This window comes from Suncus etruscus, chromosome 1 (assembly GCF_024139225.1).
Source record: "Suncus etruscus isolate mSunEtr1 chromosome 1, mSunEtr1.pri.cur, whole genome shotgun sequence".
Classification (NCBI taxonomy): domain Eukaryota; kingdom Metazoa; phylum Chordata; class Mammalia; order Eulipotyphla; family Soricidae; genus Suncus; species Suncus etruscus.
The window spans coordinates 83,870,109-83,896,218 of NC_064848.1; the positions used below are offsets into that span (position 1 = coordinate 83,870,109).

General features: G+C 40.6%; 1 protein-coding gene across 1 annotated transcript; it reads left to right on the forward strand.

Moving 5' to 3' along the window:
- Window positions 1-713: 713 nt before the first annotated feature.
- On the forward strand, window positions 714-17,342 carry ZNF483 (zinc finger protein 483). Its single transcript, XM_049774600.1, is given in 7 exon segments — window positions 714-878; window positions 2,339-2,765; window positions 5,853-5,941; window positions 8,510-8,575; window positions 8,577-8,637; window positions 9,221-9,580; window positions 15,533-17,342. Coding segments are annotated over 7 exon segments (2,706 nt in total). The 3' UTR covers window positions 17,071-17,342.
- The last annotated feature ends 8,768 nt before the right edge of the window (window positions 17,343-26,110 follow it).

The following is a 26,110-nucleotide window of genomic DNA, read 5'->3' on the forward strand; positions in this document are numbered from 1 at the left end:
CTCACGAGCCTATGGAAAACTCAAGCCTTTGGCAAAGGGGGGACCAGCGCACCCCGGGAATCGTAGTTCTGCGCCCTTGCGCAGGCGTAGTGTTCCCTTATTGGACTTGCGCGCGCAGCTCTAGCAGAACCACTTTCTAGAAGCTCAATGCGGTACTTCGCTGCAACTGGTTGGATGCGGTCCTGATGCAGGTATCGGGGGTCCCGGGTTCGTAGCTAGGGATCAACGGCTAAATCACCCGCAAGGAAGGTCTCCCTGGGACGGGTCGGGGCTACTCCTAGAACCTCAGTTTCGTGCCGAGTGAGCACTGGAGCGAATGAATGAGAGTTTTTCTCATACCGCTCCATCTACTCTGCGCCCTGCATTAGGGCGGGGAAAATGTTTGTGCATCATCTTGGGAGGGTTGGGGAGTCGGGTAGGACTGTGCCCTGGATTTGCAGGCTATTAAGCGGCATCGCTGGCCTGACTTGCATGTCACTCGCCTCCTGCAGCGAAGAAAGAAATGGTCTCTGGGCAATGCTAGTCTGGGTATGGAAAAACCTTCTCCACTCTTTGGGAACTTCTGGCTGCGTCACGTTTGTGCGTATCCGCAATTGCAAGCTCGCTAGAGATCCAATTTTCTCTCTAAGTCGTCGCATGCAACAGGTGCCCTGCAGAGCACTAGGTAGATGGATGCCCAGTATTTGGCGGAGGACTAAAAGGCATTTGGTAGAATGTATGGCGAGCTCAGCGCTGCCAAGAAAGGAACTCTTGGTCTTCTGGTTGCAATAAGTGAGAACCTCTCCAGTATATTTCCTAGGTCGTGCAGGTGCTACCCCCGAGCATCCCACCCCCGTCCCCCTGAGCTTCTGGCTCCACATCAGACTTCTGGTTCCCTGGTTCTTTGTAGAGGTTCATTTAGTTTTAGAATAAAAGCATGCTTCACCCCAGGGTAGGCTCTGTGCAAAGGAGCTGGTGGGGGATTAGAGAGCTGCACGCAGAGAGGGAGGGGTGTGTGTGTGTGTGTGTGTTGTGTGTGGTGTGTGTGTGTGTGTCCAGGCTATGGAGCAACAGCTATTGACTGCCTAGCCTGTACTGTGTGGATGTGTAGAAGGTGTGTGTGTGTGTGTGTGTGTGTGTGTGTTGTGTGTGTGTGTGTGTGTCGTGCGTGCACCTAGAATATGGAGCAACAGCTATTGTGACTGCCTGGCCTGTAGTGTGTGTGTGTGTGTGTGTGTTTTGGAGCGAAGAGGTAGCAGGTTTTAAAGCAATGCGTGCCTGTTTGGTAGCAAAGATGGAGAAGGCTAGAAATGGACAAGGCCATAGTGGAGGGGACTAAAGGGGTGGAGCCCTTTCTGCAAATGGGGAGCGAAATCTGCTGGCTGATGGCTGCAGTGCCCCTCAGTGTTCCCTTCAGCTAAGAGGTGACATCATGGAAGCTGGGGCATTAGATCATCTGTTGCTCACCTGCCTGGCCCCAGCATTGGAAACTGGAGATAGTAGGGAAAAATAAGGTTATATTTTTCATTTTAGAGGACATCCCCAACAAACAGCTGGATTCTGGGCTAAAGAACCCTACACTTAGGTTGACTCAGTAGGCTAGAATGCAGATGTTCTTTTGTTGGGGAGTGGGGGACACACCCAGTGGTGCTCAGCTTTCAGGAATCACTCCTGGCAAGCTCAGGGGGACCAAACTGGATTGGCGTGTGCAAAGCAGGCACCCCAGCTGCTGTAGCTCTCGCCTTAGAATACAGACAGTCGGGGCCGGAGAGATAGCATGGAGGTAAGGCATTTACCTTCCATGCGGAAAGTCGGTGGTTCAAATCCCGGCATCCCATATGGTCCTTTGAGCCTGCCAGGAGCAATCTGAGCATAGAGCCAGCAGTAACCCCTGAGCACTGCCGGATGTGACCCAAAAACCAAAAAAAAAAAAAAATACAGACAGTCTTATGAATGAAAATGTGGTTATTGATCGTATGAGAAATTTGAAACCCAAGTAGAAAATGAGCCTTCAGAGTTTAGTAGCTGGCCATTCAGAGAAGGCAGAAGTTGAGGGTATTTGAATCTGGATCTCTTCCTGGCTAAGAGCCCTTTCTGATAGGATTTGCTTGTGAGGTGTGTTACTTTTTCACCTACAAAAAAATTTATTCGATTGGGCATGACCATTCTTGTCCTCTGAGAGTTTGTGTTTGTTTTTGTTATCAGAGCCAAACCAAGAGCAGTGGTTTTAGAATTAATTCTGTGGTTTTACTTATTAATATCTGGTGTTTCTGGACAGTTTCTGCAACATCTTAAACTGAATCCTTGGAACGCATAATATTTTGCTGCTTGTGGCACTCTGCACTGATTGTCAACTAAGAATCTAGAGGGCAGTGCACTTTACAAGCTGAACAAGATGACGGCCATCTCTCCAGATCCTCAGATTCCAGCCTCTAGTGAACAACAAGAGGAGATCCAAGAAACAGATAAGATTGGGGACGAAGAAGCTCCTTTAAGAAGAGACACTGCTAACCCAGAGTCTTTCAGACAGCGGTTCAGATGGTTTTCTTACTCAGAAGTGGCTGGACCCAGAAAAACTCTAAACCAACTCTGGGAGCTCTGCACTCAATGGCTGCGACCAGACATCCGCACAAAAGAGCAAATTTTAGAGCTTTTGGTGTTTGAGCAATTCCTGGCCATTTTGCCAGGGGAGATGAGGATTTGGGTAAAGTCTCAGCACCCTTACAATAGCGAGGAGGTGGTGACCTTAATAGAGGATTTGACTCAAATGCTTACAGTCAAGGAAGGTGAGAGTTCTAGATGGGGGAGGAAGTGGGAGAGAGTCCAAAGTATAAGCACATACTCTCCAAAAGAAAGTGATTTATTGTTAATGAGGAGAGTAGCTATGGCCTAAGGATTGAGGGGCCTTACCTTTTCTTTTGTGAAGTTGGGAAGATATAGTAAGTCTGTATTAAGGAAATCCTAAAGACCAGGGCTATACTTCAAAATAGACTACAGGTCTTACATGTGTGAGACCCTGGCTTCAATCCCTGTCACATAGAAAAAAGGATCCCATTGTCCTAATTTCTCTGTAGTTTTGGGTAAAGATTAAGCAATATAGGGTGTAAAGAGTGGGTTCCCTTTACCCTTAGTCAAGAAGGGACTCTTAGAACCCAGGAAGAAAATAAAAGAACTTACTCTGGAACATTCAGATCACCAGCATAACCCCAACTCCACTCCCAGATTTAGTTGTGTTGCAGGAGCACCTTTCTCAAATAGAACTGCCCACTCTCTGAGATGACATGTTCTGTGTGGGTTTGGATGTCCCATTAACCACACAGAATGACGCTGATGCAAATAAGGAATTGATTTTTTTTTTTCATTAAATTTAGGAGCTGTATGGGGGCCAGAGAGATAGCACAGCGGTAAGGCATTTGCCTTGCATGCAGAAGGATGGTGGTTTGAATCCCAGCATCCCATATGGTCCCCCGAGTCTGCTGGGGGCGATTTCTGAGCATAAAGCCAGGAGTAATTCCTGAGTGCTGCTGGTATGACCCAAAAACTAAAAACCAAAAAAAAAAAAAAAAAAAAAAATCTAAGGAGCTGGAGCTGTATGCTAGCTAAGCCCTGTTGATTAGTACAGACCCTCAGCACTAAGGGAGAAACAACTGAATTCCATTTTGTGTTCAATACTATACATTACAAATGTATAATGCAGATGGGGCCAGAGTGATGGCGCAGCAGTAGGGCATTTGCCTTGCATGCAGCTGACCCAGGACGGACCACGGATCGATCCCCCAGCATCTCATATAGTTCCCCGAGCCAGGAATAACCCCTGAGCACCACTGGGTGTGTTCCCCCTCAAAAAAAAAAATCCACAAATGTGTAAAACCTAAACTGATTGTAGTTGTGATATCATTGTAAAATATTGAAAGTGATAAAGCATGTGACTTGGCCTTATTACCCCCCAAGCTTAAAGGCCCACCCCATTGTTGCTTGTGGGAGCCATGGCTATGCTCAGGGTCATGCATAGTAGGAAACAAACTCAGGGTCTTGCACAGATTAGTCATACACTATCAAACTTTCTGGCCTTGTGATTTAACCATCTTGGGGGGCTCCCAAGTGGTGCTTAGTGGGTCTGAGTGAAAATACATCGGATAGGGCACTTGCCTTATGCATGGCTGGCCTGGATTTGATCCCCAATATCTCATAGTCTCCAGAGTACTGTCAGGAGTGATTCCTGGGTGCAGAGTCTGGAATAACCCATGAGCACTGCTGGGTGTAACCCAAAATCACAAACCAAACCAAACAAAAACAAATGGTGCTCAAGAGATCTGGAAAGCAGTTCAGTGAAAGAGTGCAGTGCTGCTTGGGTTTTGTGGTGTGGAGATACCTGGGCCATTTCAGTGGTGCAGGTAGCCTCTGGGGTCACACCTAGCTTGTCAAGGGGCGTCCAGGGTGGCAGCAGCTGATGTTCAGGCAATCGTATATTGCTAGGAATCAAACTGGGTTGAACACATGTACCCTAACTGCTGTACTATCTTCTAGCTTTTTTTGTTTATCTTTACATAAAATCCCCCAAATATTGTGGCAGACATAGCACAAAGAGTAAGGTGTTTACTAGGCATGCAGCTTATTCAGGTTTCAAGCTCCAGGACTACATCTGGTTTCTTGAGTTTAGAGTCAGAAGTAAGCCTTGAGTGCTACCAGGGGTGACACAGAGATAAATAAACCTCAAAAGCCCAAACAAGTCATTTTGCCATGATAGTTATTTAAAGTTATTTTTGTTTTTGGTTTTTGTTTTGTTTTGTTTTGTTTTGTTTTTGGTTATTGGGTCACACCCGGCAGTGCTCAGGGGTTACTCCTGGCTCAGAAATTGCTCCTGGCAGGCTCGGGGGGACCATATGGGATTGCTGGGATTCAAACCAATGACCTTCTGCATGAAAGGTAAATGCCTTCCCTCTATGCTATCTCTCCAGCACCATACTTTTTAAAATAATTATTATGTAGATTAGATGCACTAAAACTGAATGCATGGGGCTGTGAAGATAGTAAAGAGGTTAAGGCATTTGCCTGATATTCTGCTAATCCTAGTTAGATGCTCAGCACCACATAGGTTCCTCAAGTACTACTGAAGTTACATTTGAGTACAGATTCAAGAATACCTCCTGAGCACAACCATTTGTGGCTCATGATCTGAATAATAATAAACAGAAAAACAATGCATAGAATGAGTAAATTTACTTTTTTTTGCCCACCTCCCAAATAAAGTTACTTTTTGTGAAATTAAAAATTGAAAGGCTTGGTCCCCCGAGCCTGCCAGGAGCAATTTCTGAGCGTAGAGCCAGAAGTAACCCCTGAGCACTGCCGGGTGTGACCCAAAAACCAAAAAACCAAAAAAAAAAAAAAAATTGAAAGATTGAAAGGCTTTTGATTGGAACAATAGTGGAGAGGGTATATTTTTGCCTTGCACATGGCCAGCCTGGATTCAATCCCCTGCATCCATATAATCTTTGAGTCTTCTAGGAGTGAGAGCATGAGTGGTAGAGCCACAAGTAAATCCGGAGCATTGTTAGGTGTGGCCTAAAACAACAAACAAAAATTGAAAGGCAAATATTTGTGTCCCCCACCCAAACAAAAAAATCTTGAGGCATATATAGGAATTTCTGATCTGAGGAATCCACTAGAAAGACTAAGGAATTTGGAGGACCTTGCAAGAAGTGCACAGTGTCCCCCTGCTGGTGATTCTCAGCCAACCAGGCTAGTAGTTATTGTGAGGGCCAAGGCTATAATGTACATATACTATCCAGACTATGTGGTGCAAGGGATAAAATTAATTGGCTACATTCTTTGGCACAGGCTTAAGCTTGAATTGTTTTTAACCCTCTTCCTAGAGCCAATAGCTCAAGAATCTGATATTTCCCAAGATGAAAACCTTGAAGGAAATCAAATGGATTCTGTCCTTCCAAATACTGACTCCCAGGTAAGCTTCATTTCACAGGTTTTCTTTAGTGTTAGAAAAAATTTATTTGGGAGGAGGGGTTTGGGTTGGATCATATTTAGTTGTGTTCAGGGCTTACATCTGTCTTGGTGTTCATGGATTCCTACTAGCTTGAGGAATCATGAGGAATTGAGTATCGAATCTAGGTCTACCACATGCAAGGCAAGCACTTACCTGTTGTGCTGCTAGTCCAGCTCTAAAAGAAATTTGTTGTTAACAAAGGTACTGGGAATGTGTATGTTGGGCCATCAGTTTCTAGAACTTGTCACGTGTGAGACTTTAATAAAAGCTTTTCGCTGGGGCTGTGAAATAATAGAGCAGTTAGGATACATGTCTATTGTGCCCCAGACCTAGGTTCAATTCTCAGTATCATATTGAGTGGTTTCACATTTTGGGTGGATGTGAGTGCCTGAGCCATAGGACAGCAGGTATGTGGCACTTGCCTTGCATGCAGCCAAGGCTAGTTTGATCCCCAGCACCACACAAGGCTAGTTTGATCCCCAGCACCACACCTGGACCCCCAAGCCATTCCAGAAGTGATCCGTGAGCATAGAGCCAGGAGTAAGCCCTGAGAACTGCTGGTGTGACCCCAAAGCAAATAACAAAAAAATTGAGGAGGGAGTAAGAAGAATGGAAGGGAGGTAATAATAAAGGGCAGGTGCCTCAGACATAGTGGTGGTGTAATTGTATAGGTTCAACCAGAGAACCAGCAAAATTGAAAGTAGAAAATCCAAACTACAACAAAATCTCAAAATTTGACTCTAGAACACAAACCAGGGGAATGAAGGGAACCTGGGGACACTGGTGGTAGAAAATTGGCATTGGTGATGGAATTGATGCTAGAATATTTTATGACTAAAATTCAACTATGAACAATTTTGTAAATCTTGGTGCTTGATTTAAAGGCAAGGATGGGGAGAAGGTAGAAAGGAAGAAAGGAAGCCAAAAAAATAAAAAGTAGTCCTCACAATGCTAGTAAAAAGATATCTGGTATTTTTATTTGGTATTTGTATTTTCTGAGTGTAGTAGCTATTGTGTAAGGTGAAAGATGATATTATGGTCACTTGTCTTGCATGGCCTAATCAGTACTCCAATCTTTGCACTACATATGATTCCCCAATTCTTGACTCGAGTGGTCCCTGTGCACAGAGGCAAGAATAACATGAGAGAGAGAGAGAGAGAGAGAGAGAGAGAGAGAGAGAGAGAGAGAGGGATGGAGGGAGGGATGGAGAGAGGGATGGAGAAAGGAAGGAAGGAAGGAAGGAAGGAAGGAAGGAAGGAAGGAAGGAAGGAAGGAAGGAAGAATGGAAGGAAGGAAGGAAGGAAGGAAGGAAGGAAGGAAGGAAGGAAGGAAGGAAGGAAGGAAGGAAGGAAGGAAGGAAGGAAAGAGAAACAGAAAGGGGGAGGGAAGGAAAAGGAAGAGGAGAAGGAGGAGGAAGAAGGGAAAGAGTAAGGAGGTAGAAGAAGAGGAAGAGGAAAAAAGAGGAGGAGAAAAAAGGAGAAGAGGAGGAGAGGAAGAGGATGATGATGATGAAGATAAGAAAGGAAAGTAATGGGGAAATAGGAGTTGGGGCTTCGATTATATTGGTGACACGTGTGAAGCTGTAAATCCAAAGTACAATCTCAGCAACAGTGAAAACATGAGATCTAAGCTGCAACCACCAAACTTTGTGATGTGCCTGGCAGGGTATAGGCAGAGAGTTGAGGGAGTTGACAGAGTATGGGAACACAAGTTGACACTGTTGGTAGGATTGGTGTTGAAATATTTATTGCATGGCTACAACTGAACTATTGATAACTTGGTAAATCATTGTTCTTTAACAAGTTTTTGAAAGAAAGGAAAGAAACAACGAAGTTGGAAGAAGTGGAAACAGATGCTCCCTAGAACTTTTAAAGTGCAACTATGTTTACACCTTTACTGCAGATTTCTAGCCTCCAGATCTGTGATAGAATAAAGTCTCTTATTGTAAGCTATCAAAGTTATTGTAATTTGTTTCAATGCCCAGAGAAAATTGATGCAAATGATATCAGTGCTGCTATCCTCTCAAAATACCAGATTCTCCAAAAATTATTTTTTAGTGAGTTGGGTGTTATTGAACACCAATTCTTCTTTGATGATGACAAGAAATAATTGCTACTTGTAATGGGAAATTAAAATTTGGAATTTGCCACTGATATTACTATTTTTTTTACCATTGTTTATAGTTAACTTATATTAATTCTACAAATTTTTAGTTTGGGAATTGTAAAATTCTGTCTTCCATTTAGTATTTTTTCTTTCAACCCTAGGATTTCAATGTGTTTAGAAACACCACAAAGGGGTCTTTAAATAGTTTTCTTATCAAGGAAAAATTGAAAAGGCTTGAATTGTGTAGTACTTTGCTACTGCATTGCTTCTAATAGTCATAGCAACTCAGTGGTTGTATAAATTAGAAATCCTAAGAAACTTGAGTACTATCAAATTCAATTGTGTTACATCATAACTACTCTAAATCCTTGGGGATCTCAGTGGCTTTATCCAAATGTGAAAAAGATTGTTTGGTATTCCAGGAATCCATGGCTTTCAAGGATGTGGCTGTGAACTTTTCCAGAGGCGAGTGGAGGAAACTGGAGCCTTTTTCAAAAGGAACTTTACAAGGAAGTGTTACTAGAGAACTGTAGGACCCTCGAATCTGTGGGTAAAGGCATCTTCTTTTCATGCTCTAACTTCTAAGCAGGGTATCTTTTCTTGCATTATTATAGAAAGTGCGAAGTACTTTAGTAGTTTTGATTGAACAGGAAGAGGTGATACAACAACCTAAGTCTAAATATGCTCCTGAAAAAATACTTTTTTTTTGGTTTTTGATTTTTGGGCCACACCTGATGACACTCAGGGGTTACTCCTGGCTATGCACTCAGAAATCGCTCCTGGCTTTGGGGCACCATATGGGACACTGGGGGATAGAACCACAGTCCATCCTAGGTTAGCGTGTGCAAGGCAGAGGCTCTACCACTTGAGCCACTGCTCCAGCCCCTGAAAAAGTACATTTGTGTAGCATTTCTACCACAAAGAGGCTACTTCATGAAACTGGAAATATCTAGCATTATTTAGCTGTCATTAAGACCAGATCTTTGTTCCTATTTTCTCCTTTAACTTTACTGTTTCTGCCTGTAATGGACAGTATCATCTCTTTCCTGGAGACCAAATGCTAGGTGTGAATGTTGGAATGTCTTTTTTGTATGTGTAAATAAGCCATTTTTTCTTCTTTTCTCTGTGAGCAGGCTTTCCAGTTTCCAAGTTAGATTTGATTTCCCAGCTGAAATGCACTAAACTGCCATGGCTACTGAACAAAGACATCTCAGAAGATTCACAACCCACTGACAAAAACATCTCAGAAGACTCCAGACCTGGTGACACAAACATCTCAGAAGATTCCAGACCCAGTGACAAAAACATCTCAGAAGACTCGAGATCCGGTGACACAAACATCTCAGAAGATTCCAGACCCAGTGACAAAAACATCTCAGAAGACTCCAGTCCTGGTGATGAAAATATTTCAGAAGACTCCAGACCAGGTGACATTAACATATCAGAAGACTCCAGATGTGGTGACAAAAGCATATCAGAAGATTTCAGACCTGGTGAGTTGGTGAAATATAGACAATAAAATCCAAATAGTTGTTTACTAAGTGACTTGAGAAGAGATGTGGAAATGGTAAGTGGGCTAACTGCTAAGTACCAATTTTTTTGGAATGTTCATTTTTTAGTGAGTAGACTGGATTTGTGTCCCCCAAAAAATAGATACCAAAATAATATTAGTATGCCAGAGAGTTATTGGTAAAAAAAAATTCAGTGAAGGAAAATAGAGCAGATATTGGAAGGGTCTATCAAAGCTGGCAGGTCTAAAACCTGTGAATAAAAGGTGAAAGAAGGAGGGGGCGGGGATGTGGAGAGAAAGGAACTCTTATCCACTGCTGGTGGGAATGCCGTCTAGTTCAACCTTTATGGAAAGCAATATGGAGATTCCTCCAAAAACTGGAAATCGAGCTCCCATACGATCCAGCTATACCACTCCTAGGAATATACCCTAGAAACACAAAAATACAATACAAAACCCCCTTCCTTACACCTATATTCATTGCAGCACTATTTACCATAGCAAGACTCTGGAAACAACCAAGATGCCCTTCAACAGACGAATGGCTAAAGAAACTGTGGTACATATAAACAATGGAATATTATGCAGCTGTCAGGAGAGATGAAGGTCATGAAATTTTCCTATACATGGATGTACACTGGAATCTATTATGCTTTGAGTGAAATAAGTCATAGAGAGAGAGAAAGACGCAAGAATGGTCTCACTCATCTATGGGTTTTTAAGAAAAATGAAAGGACATTTTTGCAATAATAGATTTTCGAGGGCACAAAAGAGAAAAAAGCTGGAAGTTCCAGCTCACCTCATGAAGCTCACCACAAACAGGGATGAGTTTAGTTAGAGAAATAACTACTTTTGTAACTATCCTAATAATGAGAATGTACGAGGGAAATAGAAAGCCTGTCTAGAGTTACAGGGTGGGGAGGAGGGAGGATATGGGACATTGGTGATGGGAATGTTGCACTGGTTGGTGGGTGGTGTTCTTTACCATGACTGAAACCCAAACACAATCATGTATGTAATAAGAGATGGTTAAATAAAAAAAAAAAAAGGAGGGGGTAGAGCCGGAGTGGTGGTACTAGAGGTAAGGCGTCTTGCTTTGCAAGCACTAGCCTAGGACAGACGGCGGTTCGATCCCCCAGCATCCCATATTGTTCCCCCAAGCCAGGAGCGATTTCTGAGCACATAGCCAGGAGTAATTCCTGAGCGTTACCAGGTGTGGCCCCCAAAAAACGAAACAAAACAAAACAAAAAGAAAGAAGGGATAGAAGGAAGGAGGGAGAGAAGGGAAAGAAGGAAGAAAGGGGGAAGGTAGGAAGGGAAGAAGGAAGGAGGAAAGGAAAGAAGGAAGGAATCAAGGAATCAGTGAATCTAGGAATTTAGGAATCTTAGATTAGGGACTGGAGTGATAGTATAGCAGAAACGACATTTGTCTTGCTTGCGTGCACCCAGGTTCAATCCTCAGCCTCCTATATTGTCCCTCAAGCCAAACAGGAATAATTCCTGAGTATAGAGCCAAGAGTAACCCAGGAGTAACACTGCTGAGTGTGGTCCCAGAATTAAAGAAAAAAAAGTTATTAATCATAGTCACCTATCAAAGGAGAGATGGACCTTGTGAAGAGATAAGTCACCATATTCATGCTCTACTTGTGGAAATGGCGACCTGGGTATGAATGTAGTGGTGCATTCATAAAATTCTGGCATAGCCATAAGGGAAGGTAAGCCACCAACATGGGGGAGAGCTGACACCAACCGAATTATATAGCTCAATAAAAACATGTAAGAATTGTGGGTCCAGAGCAATAGCACAGTGGGTAGGGGCATTTGCCTTGCACGCAGCTGACAAGAGGATGAACCTCTGTTCGATCCCCGGCGTCCCATATGGTCTCCAAGCCAGGAGCGATTTCTGAGTTCTATCCAGGAGTAACCCCTGAGCATCACTGGGGTGTGACCTCCCAAACCAAAAAGAAAAAGAAAAATTGTGATGCATAGTAATAAGAATGCCTTGTAATGGCTGAGATTGTGACTCAGTGGTAGATTACATGCCTTGCATTGTGTGAAATCTTGCTTTGGGGAAAGTGGGAGATTTGTGAAAAGAATATGGGCCGTGGATTTAAGTTTTAAGTCAGTCAGTTATTTTGAATTTTGTGAGTTATTTGTCCAAATTTACCAGCCATTTTTCTAATACTTAGTGGTTCCTTATGTGACCAGTTCTTTATAAATTTTGATTATTGACTGCTTTGTCTATCAATATACTTCTCTAGTCTGTTATAAAAGTCTTTTTTGGGGGGGGGGGTCCACATCTGGTTATGCTTAGGGATTACTCTTGGTTCTGTACTCAGAAATTACTCCTGGCAGGCTGGGGAACCTATGTGTACTGGAGATCAAATTCTCAGTCAGCGTCATGCCAAGGGAAAACACTCTACCTGTTGTATTATCGCTCTGCCCCCAAGACCTAAATTTTTTTTTTTTGGGCCACGAAACAAGACCCGCATTGCTCAGGGTGTACTCCTGGCTGTCAGGCTCAGAAATTAAGCTTCCTGGCAGGCACGGGGGACCATATAGGGGACACCCGGGATTCGAACCAATCACCTTTGGTCCTGGATTGGCTGCTTGCAAGGCAAATGCTGCTGTGCTATCTCTCCGGGCCCCTAAATTTTTTTTAAATTTTTTTATTTTTAATTATGAGAACAAAGGTGCAAAGAAAGAGGACAAGGTAAAGTTACAGTGGAAGGACAATCACCTATAAACAGAATTCTCAGTAGACCCATTGCTGATATCTTAACTTTGAACTTAAAGCCAAAGAACATTAAGAAAAATAAAAACAGAACTCATGTATAATTACTTTGTCCCTCAAGTCCCCAGATTGTAGTACATAATATTTCTTAGCAGCACACAAAGCAATCAAAGCCATAAAACTTATGTAACTCCTTAAACATTGAAGGCAAAGTACTTTTTTACATTTCCATGCACATGAATATTAGTTTAAGTTAACCTCAAAAGTTTAAGTGGGGAGCCGGGCGGTGGCGCTAGAGGTAAGGTGCCTTCCTTGCCTGCGCTAGCCTTGGACGGACCGCGGTTCGATCCCCGGCGTCCCATATGGTCCCCCAAGCCAGGAGCAACTTCTGAGCGCATAACCAGGAGTAACCCCTGAGCGTTACTGGGTGTGGCCCAAAAACCAAAAAAAAAAAAAAAAAAAAAGTTTAAGTGGGTTGTTTTTTTTAAGGATTAGAGTCAAAGGAGCACAGTAAAAATGGTGTTAGAGTGGCAATTATTGTTTGCATAGGCCCACCAAAATATGAGGGACATGGAAAGGAAAAGCCTTGGCCTAAATACAAGGAGACCCAACCCCTGAAGTTTCCTGGCATAAGACCAACTCTAGGCTCCAGGCAAACTAGTTTGTTCTATCCAAGTCATTGACTGTAGTGCCAATACACTTTTATTTTTCACACAGTCTCTGTTGTTGGTATCATGTTTCTGTATTAAAGATTCTGGAATCTGCATATCCTACATTGAAGTCAGAATGGTGTGGAGAGTCCTCTGGTTTCACCTCGCAATTAAAGGGCAATGCAGAGAGTTCTGTCCTGTAAGCAAAGACCTAAATTTTTAATTTGGGGAGAGGGATTGATTCACACCCAGCAACACCCATTGGTCTTCAATGCTCTTGCTGGCCACACTTGGGAGACCTATGCAATCAAGAATCAAACCATGGGGCCAGAGACATAGCACAGCAACGTTTGCCTTGCAAGCAGCCAATCCAGGACCTAAGGTGGTTGATTCGAATCCCGGGGTCCCATATGGTCCTCTGTGCCTGCTAGGAGCTATTTCTGAGCAGATAGCCAGGAGTAACCCCTAAGCACTGCCAGGTATGGCCCAAAAACAAAAAACAAAACAAACAAAAAAAGAATCAAAGCATGTCAGCTATGTGCAAGGCAAGTAGTACTTTGTTAGATTACTTTGTTAGATTACTCCTTGTTTTACCCAAAACAAAGATTATCCCTAGTTCCTTTGTATCTGTAAGTTTACAACTTGGTTTTACCCCTGAACAGAGATTGTCCTACATGTAAACCTGGGCAGGACTGGCTCAGGATAGCCTGATAGATCTGCCCTTATTCTGTACTTACTCCCCACCCGGTGTAATAAAAATGACCATTTCTCACTAATCCTAAAGTTTATAATTTCAGGCAAGACTGTATGTAGCAAATACTGGAAAATAAAAACAATTAAAAATTTATCACTTTAGGGCCCAGAGAGATAGCACAGCGGCGTTTGCCTTGCAAGCAGCCGATCCAGGACCAAAGGTGGTTGGTTCGAATCCCGGTGTCCCATATGGTCCCCCCCCCCACCCGTGCCTGCCTGGAGCGATTTCTGAGCAGACAGCCAGGAGTAACCCCTGAGCACCGCTGGGTGTGGCCCAAAAACAAAAAAAAAATTATCACTTTAAAAAAAAAAAAATGACAGTTCTGGGGCCGGAGAGATAGCATGGAGGTAAGGCACTTGCCTTTCATGCAGAAGGGTGGTGGTTTGAATCCCGGTATCCCATATGGTCCCCTTGCCTGCCAGAGTGATTTCTGAGCATAGAGCCAGGAGTAAACCCTGAGCGCTGCTGGGTGTGACCCAAAAACTAAAAAAAAAAAAAAGATAAAGACAGTTCTGATAGGGCAGCTCATTCTCAATACAAGGTAGAAGATTGCAAACTACAACATGTTTCACCCGTCACCCCTGGTTTGGGAATTATCATATATTTTCCGAGCATAAAAAACGACCCCGTACTTTTCTGTTAAAATACAGGGTTTTGGGCTATATTCATTTGTTATAAAATTGATAAGGATGACCTCACTAGAGGTGAATTCAGAGAGCTATGAATATCATAAACAATAAACATATGGAAAAAACTCTTTGAGACTTGAATTGTAAACCTTTATAGATTTATAATGTTTCATGATTGTGAAAGTTTTTATACATTTTTTATTCTAACTAGTATGATGTTTTTTATTTACTTATTTTTTGGGGGGGGCCACACCCGGCTGTGCTCAGGGGTTACTCCTGGCTGTCTGCCTCAGAAATAGCTGCCTGGCAGGCATGGGGGAGACCATATGGGGGACACCGGGATTCGAACCAACCACCTTTGGTCCTGGATCGGCTGCTTGCAAGGCAAACGCGCTGTGCTATTTCTCCGGGCCCTTTATTTATATTTTTTGTGTTTTGGGCCACACCTGGCGGTGCGCAGGAATTACTCCTGGCTATCTGCTCAGAAATGGCTCCTAGCAGGCACTGGGGACCATATGGGACGCCGGGATTCGAACCAACCACCTTAGGTCCTGGGTCGGCTGCTTGCAAGGCAAACCCCGCTGTGCTATCTCTCCAGGTGCGGGTTTGGGGATAATTGAAAAAAAAAGAAAGAAAGAAAGAAAACAAGAAAATTCAACAATTCAGTGGGGAAAGTAATGAATGCCTAATGGGGGTATTTATAATCACAGAACAACCTTTTTTGACTAATTTTTAGGTTTTCTTTTGGGGGGTGTTGGGCCATACCTGGTGGTTCTCAGGGCTTACTCTTGGCTCTACAATTAGAGATCACTTCCTAGAGGTACCCTTCTGGAGGGTCATATTGGGGTACTGGGTATCAATCCAGTTTCAAGACAAATACTTTAACTTGCTGTACTATTTCGTTGCTCCTTTGATGAACATTTCTATGAATCTAGTGCTGATTGTTTTGAAGAGAGACAGCATGATTCAGGGAGCAAAATTATGGTCTTTGGTGTCAAAACAAGTTAAAAAAATTGATGAATTTGACCAAGCTATTTACATTCCATGTTCCTCATATCTACAAAACAGGAATAATGGACTGGGAAGAGAGCTCAAAGGGTTGGAGTGTATGCTTTGCATGAAGGAGCCCCAGATTCAATCCCTGACACTGTGTTGTTATTTCTTTCAGTGTGTGACCCGAGAAGTAATTTAGAAGAGGTTTCTCAAAGTGAGGATGTTCTTTTGGAAGAATTGACTCTAGATAATGTAATAGAAAGATGCCTAAAAGCTTATGATGATGTTGTAATGGGAAACTCCTCAAAACATGACAACAGATTAGAGGGAAATGGTGGCAATACGAATTATTCAAAAGCAGGAGTTACACAAAAGAAAACACAAAGGAGAGGCAATAAGAGCAAGGAACTTGACTCAGGAAAAGGTCCCTTGGGGAAAAGTAACAAACGAACTTCAATCATACTTAAATACCTGAGAGAACACTTAAGGAAGAAATCTCATAAATGTAATGACGGGAAGAAACCTTTCAGTTTTCATTCTGACCTTGTTCTGAACCGCAAAGAACATACTGGACAAAAATCATGGAAATCTCATGAAGGCAGGAAAGGCTTGAGTCACTTTTCATCTCGTTCTGAACATCAGAAGCATCAGAAGATTCCTTTGGGATTTAAGAGGCAGAAGTGTAATAACTGTGGAGTCATCTTTACACAGAAACTATCTCGTTCCCAGAAGAGACATTGTTTTAGGTGTGAAAAATGTTCCAGATCTGTAGGTCAGGGGACTTCAACTGGAGAAAAATCTTATAAATGTAGCAAATGTGGAAAAACCTTTCACTACAATGCCTCATTGGCCAGACAGAAGAAAAGTCACAGTAAGGGAAAACCTGATTTGTGCAACAAATGTGCAAAAACAATCAGTACTAGTTCATCTCTCACTCCGAAATCCACTCGCAGTAAAAAGAAACCCTACAAATGTGACACGTGTGGAAAATCTTTCCCCATCATCACCGACTTGGTGAAACATACGAGAATTCATACTGGAGAAAAGCCCTATAAGTGTAAGGAATGTAGTAGGTCCTTTGCTGATCTTTCTTCTTTTAACCAACACCAACGAATTCATACTGGAGAAAAGCCCTATAAGTGTAAAGATTGTGGGAAAACCTTCACCCATAGCTCCTCCCTTTGCAAACATCGAAGGATTCACACTGGAGAGAAGCCCTATAAGTGTAGTGAATGTGGCAAAACCTTTAGACAGAATTCTTGTCTTACCCGACATCAGAGGATTCACACTGGAGAAAAGCCATATTTGTGTGACTGTGGGATGGCGTTCAGCCATTATTCATCTGTAATCTATCATCGGAGACTTCATTCTGGAGAAAAACCTTACAAATGCGAGCAGTGTAATAAAGGCTTTGCTACCGTTTCCCTCCTTAGTCGCCACGAGAGAACTCATTCTGGTGTAAGACCTTATGAATGCAAAGACTGTGGGAAAGTCTTCCGGCAGAGCTCCTCTCTCAATGAACATCTCCGAACACATACTGGGGAGAAACCTTATGAGTGTGACAGTTGTGGATCAACCTTTACTAGGAGCACAATCCTTGTAGAACACCTAAAAACTCATGCTTATATAGAATACAAGTGCAGTAAATGCAAGAAGATTTTTAAAAGTAGTTCAGGTCTTATCAGACATCAGACAAGAGGTTCATGCTGCTGAGTAATTTTGGAATATAAGAAGATTTGCATATGGTGGAGAAGTGGAGGGGGCAAGTCTGACTATTGCGAGCTTTTATTGCCCTGTAAATTTCATAGACTCTAAATTAACACATTCATGGTTGCAACTTTGATGGCTGACAGCTAAGGGCAATAGTCTTCCCCCCCTTCACCTCTCTTCTTTGCAAGGATGTCACATTTTTAAAGGCAGATTGCAGTTAGGCTGGTAAAATCATGTGGAAAATGAACAGAGTGGTATGAGATGTGACATTGTTCATAAGGTCCAAATATGAATTTAAAAAGCACAGGGAGGGTATAACAGGCCCCTCTTCTCTTATTATCTTCATATTTTATTTTCCTATAATTGGCTTTCCATGACTGTGTAGTATAACAAAAAATGATCTTATTGTAATCAGATAACTGAGTTCTGTTCCACTTTGCAACATAGCTTGCTAGTGATATTGGAGAAGTCATACAACTCCTTCAGCATTTTTTGGTAGGTAAAGGTGGAACAAATAATTTCGAAGTTTTTCTTTGTATCTCTGACACTTTTTGAAATGTTGAGAGAAATCATTTTTGATTCATTACAATTTGCAAGTCTATATGATAGTAAAATACTGACCTGAGACTCAGTGTAGTAAGAATTCACAAGTCCCTTAAGAATATCTCATTTGAGGGAGCCAGAGAAATAGTATAGCAGTAAGGCATTTGTCTTGCATGCAGCTGATCCAGGACGGATGGTGATTCGAATCCCAGCATCCCATATGATCCCTCGTGCCTGCCAGGAGAGATTTCTGAGCACTGCTGGGTGTGACCAAGAAACCAAAAAAAAAAAAGTATCTGGTTTGGGAATTAGGAACAAATCAGTATAGCCTAGACAGGTGTGTCCTCGGGAAATGCTATAGTTGGAAAAAGTACCTCAATGTGTTTTTTTTCTGGTTGTTGGCTAAGGGAGGTGGGAATCTGGAAGTTGTGCATCTGAGTAATCGCAGCTAAGAGAGTAACATCCTGGAAACAATAGGGTGGAGTGCTTGGACTAGGAGATTGGCTAGGGCAAGGGTTACCAAAACGGGATGGATTATCTTTTGTGAAACAAAATTATACATTTTTAAAAGTTTTATCTTTAACTGTGTAAAGCTTCCCATAATTGTTATAGAAACATTCTCTGGAAAAATTCATAATCAAAAACTGAGTGGTTTGACATGGTTTAGTTTGCATGAGTGTGTGTTTCTGTGTGTGTGTGTGTGTGTATGTATGTATGTGTGTGCGTGCATGCATGCACAGGATTTGTCACCACCATTAACAGTTTTCGTACCTAAAAAAGCTTAATCCTGATCTACATTCAGGATCACTCCTGGCAGGTTTGTAGGATCATATGGGTGCCAGGGATTGAACCCAATTAGGCCATGTGGAAGGCAAGCAGCCTACCTGTTGTACTATCACTCCTGCCAGTTTTCCTTTATTTGTTTGTTTGTTTATTATTGAGTATTGGGCCATACCAAGTTGTGCTGAGGACTTACTTTTGGCTCTGCACCACTCTTGGCAGAACTCTAAGGACTGTATGGGGTGCCAAGGATTGAACCTGGGTTGGTCATGTGCCAGGCAAGTGCCTTAACCGCTGTATCATTCATTGCTCTTTTCTGGCCTCCTAGTTTTAAAAGTGTGTTCTCTCTGGTTAGAGTGAATTGAGAATAGGGTTGCTCTCTCTTTCAGGTAAAGACCATTCTGCCAGAGAGAGGGTGGGACAGAACTAGTTAAAATTCTATACAGTTTTTGTTTTATTAGTTTGATTATGACTTTCTTTCATAGGGTCATTGCTTATTTACTAGGGGCCTCTGATGGTTCACAGGGACTTCTATAACATTATTTTTACTTGCTTTATATGTAAAATTGACTTACAATGTTATTTTAATTGCAGGTGTCAGAATATGATTTGATTTTTTTGGGTAGATTTCAAAATGATCATCATGGTGGTAAGTCACCTTACCACCCTTTCTCAACAGTATTCAAGGTCATAATAGTCCTCGTGTGATACATCACTTCTTGATACTTTTAATTTAGATTCTCTTTGAGATTTCTTTTATTTTTGGTTTTTCGGCCACACCCAGTGGCGCTAGGGGTGACTCCTGGCTATGCACTCAGAAATTGCTGCTGGCTTGGGGGACCATATGAGATGCCGGGTTATCAAACTGCATTCTGTCCTAGGCTAACTTGCACAAGACAGACGCCTTATTGCTTGTGCCACCTCTTCAGTCCCTCTCTTTGAGATTTCTATGCGTATGTGTCAAGGCTCTGTTTTCCTAATCTACTCTTTTTTTTGTTGTTATCATTTTCATTTTCTCTTTGGATGCCTAACTAATTATATTGTTTGCTTTGGTTTCAACAACATCAAGTCAGATTCATAGTGCGTGAGTAACAGATGTATGAAACTTACATATTTGTGGGTATATGAAAATTAAAGTATTTTTATTGTTATCAACTGACAAGACCAATAGTTATTACTACCAAAGGCCTAAAGACATATCACTTTGGTATTGCTGCTATTATTCACATAGTAACTTAGGCTTTGTGTGTTGGTTAACGAAGTCTTTGGTTCTTTAAGAATGGTTCCTATCACTTTGGGTCCGGATCGATATCATCATGTGCAGGTTGTTTGCCTTGCATGCAGCCAACATGGGTGTGATCCCCGGCATCTCATATGGTCCACTGAACCTGCCAGGAGTAATTTCTGAGCCAAGAGCTAGGAGTAACCCCTAAGGATGGCAGGGTGTGGCCCAAAACCACCCCCCTAAAAATTTGTTCATATCACATTTTTTTAGCTATGGTCAAAAAATATCACATAAAGTTACCTTCATACCAGTTTTTAAATGTACATTGTAATTTTTGTACCTTTGTTAACTATATCACATAATGTACAATAGATCATGAGAACTTTGTCATTTTGCTCTTCCACTTGAATGATCTTCATTTCCATCACTGCAGACCTAGCAACTACCCTTCTAGTTCCTATTCCATGGTTTAAATATTAGATACTGTGTATAAAGATAGTCTTTTGTGACTGACTTATTACCTACTAAGCCTGATTCCTACAAATTTCATCTATGTTGTAGTATATGACAGAATTTCTTTCTTTTTAAAACAGGGTAATACTTTTTTTTTTTTTTTTTTTTTTGCTGTACTGGTGCCTTTAAGTTGCTTCTACCTCTTGGCTTTTGTGAATCACATGCTACAGTGTGCCTGAGTGTTCAGATATGTGTTAGATCGTATTATAAATCGTTTTGTATATATATTAGAAGTGCAATTGCTATATGAGAACAGTGGGGACCCATTGACAGACACACACTCATACACTTTCTCTCTTTCTCCCTTAAATATGAAATTGGTAGTAATTTTTTTCTAGCAAAATGACTTTATTTTGGAACAGCAAAAGTTGTCAAATTCAGAACATGCTGGGCTGGAGAGATAGCATGGAGGTAAGGCATTTTCATTGCATGCAGAAGGATAGTGGTTCGATCCCAGCATCCCATATGGTTCCCCAAGTCTGCAAGGAGCAATTACTGAGCGTAGAGCCAGGAGTAACCCCTGAACGCCGCTGGGTGTGACCCAAAAACCCAAACAAACAAAAAACACTACAAAATTCTTTTCTGTAAATCAGAGCACATTCCTGTTTCTTCTTGCTGTGGAATCTGTTCTCAGCCAGAATGAGATACCTCAGAGCTGCTTATGAGATATGCAGTGTTTTGTAACTTTAGAGGCAAATCTTTTCCACCCTCAGCACACTCTGCTGAATTTTCTTTTTCTTCTTTCTTTCTTTCTTTCTTTCTTTCTTTCTTTCTTTCTTTCTTTCTTTCTTTCTTTCTTTCTTTCTTTCTTTCTTTCTTTCTTTCTTTCTTTCTTTCTTTTTCTTTCTTTCTTTCTTTCTTTTTTCTTTCTTTCTTTCTTTCTTTCTTTCTTTCTTCTTTTTTCTTTCTTCTTTCTTTCTTTCTTTTTTCTTTCTTTTTCTTTCTTCTTTCTTCTTTTTCTTTCTTTCTCTCTTTCTCTTCTTTCTTTTCTTTCTTTCTTTCTTTTTTTTTCTTTCTTTCTTTCTTTCTTTCTTTCTTTCTTTCTTTCTTTCTTTCTTTTCTTTCTTTCTTTCTTTCTTTCTTTCTTTCTTTCTTCTTTCTTTCTTTCCTTCTTCCTTCCTTCCTTCCTTCCTTCCTTCCTTCCTTCCTTCCTTCCTTTCTTCCTTCCTTTCCTTCTCTTCCTTCCTTCCTTCCTTCCTTCCTTCCTTCCTTCCTTCCTTCCTTCCTTCCTTCGTTCCTTCCTTCCTTCCTTCCTTCCTGTGTATTTTTTGTTTCTTTCTGGGCCACACCCAGTAGCCCTGTGGGCTTACTCCTGGCTCTTCTCTCAGAAATCACTTATGGCAAACTCCAGGGACTATATGGGATGCCAGGGATCCAACCTAGGTTCCTCCTAGGTTAGCTATGTGCAAGGCAAATGCCCTACTACTGTGCAATCTCTCTGGCCCCAAGCTGAACTATTATTTTTGCAGGTTCTAAAGATGAGAGATTCTTCCAGATTGGTATTCAGGTATTTTTGCCTCTAGGGTGGTTCTGATTATCCACAAGGTTGTGCTTACTTAGAAAATCTCTGAGAGACTTGATTAATATTCATTACTATTAATATTCAAGCTTTTTTAGGCTTTTATTTTTAGACTTAAAGCGGATTAAGGACAATATGAAGGACTCTAAGGTAGTCTCCAATGCGTTCCTATTCCCCAGCTTTCCCTAAGAAATCTCCATCATCTCTTCATCTGCCAACATCATCAGGCTCTTCTGTAGCCTGTCACACATCCTTTTTTTTTTTTTTCGGGCCACACCCGTTTGATGCTCAGGGGTTACTCCTGGCTAAGCGCTCAGAAATCGCCCCTGGCTTGACGCCAGGGGATCAAACCTCAGTCCTTCCTTGGCTAGCGCTTGCAAGGCAGACACCTTACCTCTAGTGCCACCTCGCTGCCCCCCCCGTCACACATCCTTAAAATTGCTCAAAAGTTTTCAAGTTTGCAATTTTTCTATCATCATTGAAAGAAGGACATTTGAATCTTATAACTCCAGAAATCAGATTTTTCTTCTAAGACTTTCTTTTTTTAATCTGTGTCAAGGATCAGACTATGGTGAATGCTTCGAGTCTTCCCAGGTCTCTTCAAAACCTGTTCTTCTCTGGGAACAGTAGCTTCTCTAAATTCCCATATATAACCCTTTCCTCAGGTCGTGTTCCTTTATCTACTCCAGGAGCCTCCTTGGTCAGCAGAGTTGGGAGAATGGCAGCTATCTCTGTGCCTGCTCTTTCTCATAATCAGAGTAGCCATCAATATTCAGAACCCCCTTCTTTGGAGGAAAGATCTTTATTCCCCACTTAATTCCAAAAAGTTGAATCAGAAATGTAGCTTTCATCTATACCATCACTGGCAGCTGTTAGTGAGTAGAAGACTAAAATCTGCAAATAATAGTTACAATTTACCAGTCACTACTTTCCTTAGGGAAAAGTGATATAGAAGTGACATTTATTTTTAAAATAGACTCCTGAATTCAGAAATAAATCCTTTAGGTATTTTCTACCAGTATAATTGTTGGGTTAGACCTAGATGCTTTACTCTTCCTAGTCTGCCATCTTTCCTGAGCTCATATCCTTTATGCCCTAGATTTTTATATTTTGTTTTGGGGCCACACATAGCAGTGCTCAGAGCTTATTCCTAGCTCTGCTCAGGAATCATACCTGGTGGTGCTAAAGGAATTAAATGCAGTGCCTGGAATTGAACCTGTGTTGGCTAAGTCCAAGGCAAGTATTATATATGTTGTACTTACCTGCTACATTATAACTCTGCCCCTTTTATTCTTTTTTTTTTCTGGATGATTTCCTCAACTTGATCATCTATCTCTTCTACTACATGTTTGACTTTATTTTAATTTTATTTTCTTGTATTTATATTTCTAAATGTGCTTTCCATTTCTATGTTCCTTTTTTGCAGTAGCCTATTTTTGTTTCTGGGAATGAGAATGTGTTCCTTTGAGGACACAAATGCCTTTCTGTGTATTCTAAAAGACACTGGTGTATTCTAGTGTCTTTCAGGGTATCCTGCTCCCTTTGTTTCTGTCTTCCCTTTAACTTGCCTTTTTTTTGTATTTTCTATCTTTCACATCAGAGACATCTCTCAAACTTCTACTGATTTTGTCTATACTTATTTATAAAGAGAGTTCTGTAAAGCTGTTTGAACTTTCTTTTTTTTTTTATGTTTTTTTTTCTGTTTGAACTTTCTGTCAGCTACTGCAATAGTGCTCTATGGAAACGATGTGTGTTGCCAAAATTTCAAATTTTCTAGTAGCTATTTTTAGACGTAAAAGGAGAATAGGGATATGGGGTTAAAAAAGGTTAAAAGGATCAGTAAAGTTTATAATATATTTTTCACCCAGTATATCCATAGTACTATTTAAACTCTTAACTGTAAAATTATTAACATTTATACACATATTTATTTTTTGTTTTAGGGTCACACCCACTGGTATTCATAGCTTATTCCTGACTGTGCTCAGGGATCACTTCTGGTGAGCTCAGGTGTTGGGCCCATGAAAGGCAAATACCCTACCCACTGTACTATTGATTTGACCCTTGGTAATATATTCTATATATTTTTTGTGCTGCCTCTATAAGCCAATGTGTATTTTATATTTATATCACATCAACATATACACTAGATTTCCACTTAAACTATTTGGTCTATGTTTAAGTTTCTAAAGCTTAAAAAATGGAGAAAAGATTCATTTAGTTCTTCTAAATATGCTTCATTTTTATTCTAAAGGATTTCAAATAGCTATATCAAATATAAGAAATTATTTTCCTTTGATATTTATATCTACCTGGACAGTTACTTCTTTTTATTAGAAGAATTTATATTAATTCAAAGCAACAGTCTCTAATAGCTTAATTGAGTTCATATATCCATGTTATTTCAGTATTATAACATCAAATTTAGTGATTCAGTGAAGTATTATATAAATAGAAACAATTTTTTTTGTTTGTTTTTGGGTCACACCCGACAGTGCTCAGGGGTCACTCCTGGCTCCATGTTCAGAAATCACTCCTGGCAGGCTCGGGGGACAATATGGGATGCCAGGATTCGAACCAATGACCTTCTGCATAAAAGGCAAAGGCCTTACCTCCATGCCATCTCTCCGGCCCCAATAGAAACAAATTTAAATGGGTCAATTTCTACAAATCATTCTTACCTTTTTCCTTTGCAGTGAAATTATCCAACACTATTGATTGCATTTTATTTATTGTTGGGAAAATGTATAAAGTTTTTTTTTCAGTTGCATTCTACAATTCTTAATTTTGACTAAATTCTTGCATCTGTTTGAGAAGGCCATGAGTTTTTTCCTTTCTAATGATCTTCAAACTTTGCTCATGTATATGCAGTTTGGTAGTAGGTAAACCATGAATTCTTTGATAATTGAGTATCTGGAATATCAAAAGATTCTAGAATAACTGGAAGAAATTCGTACTAGAGATCGTTTTTGTATAATTTTTTTTAGAACTTGACCAAGAAACATCAAAGAACATAAATCATTAAAAACATCACCATCAGGGCCGGAGTGATAGCACAGCAGTAAGGCATTTGCCTTGTATGCAGCCAACAGAGGACGGCTGGTAGTTTGAATCCCGGTATCCCATATGATCCCCCGAGCCTTCCAGAAGTGACTTCTGTGCTCAACGCCAGGAGTAACCCCTGAGCACTGCTGGGTTAGACCCAAAAACTAAAAACAATAAAACAAAAACATCACTGTCTTCAAAAGTTCCACAAATTGGCAGTGATTTTTGTAGCATTGCTATGTTTATATATCAATTTATTTATACATTTATATATAAATTTTAATATCTCTGTCTTTTCTTTTGGAGTTTGCTTCAGAATACAGAGCACACATATTTTCAATATTTATCAAATAATAGAACAAAACAATGAGGGGAAAATATCTTTCTCTAGCTTTAACAATCTAGTACTCAGACTTTTTAACTTAATATGTTTGAGTGCATTCTTTTGACTGAAACTAATTTTTTCTACTTCTAGCTAAAATAATTTGGTAGATGGAAGATGTCAAAAATATCTATTAAGAGTTTGTATTTTAAGGCAGTTCATTGACATTTCTGTGTAAATTTGGAAACTATGAGAAAAAGAATGTTTAATTTTCATGAGATAATGTCTTATGTTACATGCTAAAGCTAGAAGATAAATATTTGCAAATTTTCAAAATTTTGAATCAATTGATTTTGATATTAGAAATTTCTATAATTTCTATGAGCAAAATTAAAGGACTAAGTGAAATTTTTCCATTTTTATATACATCTTGACTCTTTCCATAATTTTCTACATTTAAGTAAATTTTTACATATAAGTAAAATAATCATTTATCTCTCCACATAAAATATTTTGTGTATTTAAGAATTAAAGCTAAAAAAAAAAAGAATTAAAGCTATTTTAGTGACTGTGTGTGTGTCTCTGTGTCTGTGCTTGTGTTGACATCTGGCCAAGTTTGCAAACTTAAGTGCTGCTAAAAATTGTGAAATCTTAGCTAGGGCGGTTTCTTAGTGGGAGAGAAGATGCTTATGCTTGATGCTCTGGGTTGAGCCCGGCATTAAAACAAAACCAAAAAAAAATTTGTTTAAGTGTTTTTGTGGGAAATTTAATTCTCATTTTGTATGGTGATTTAATGGACTCTGTTTTGACTTTTAGAATATTTATTAACCTCAATTGTCGCTGAAAATGACAGATGCTAAGTTTTGTCTTAAGTAATGCCTACTGTATTGTACAACGTGTGTGTACAATAATGTGTGTGTACAACGTGCTGCTTTCTCAATTTGCTGTGCCTGAAGTAAACTGCAGATGTCATTGGTCTTGGGATTTACATGATCCCTTTCCAGCTGTTTACTGTATTAGTTATTGTTCTGGCTTCTGTAATGTATTGGATTCTGTCTCACTAATATGCCTTTATTTAAAATGGATATATTTTCTG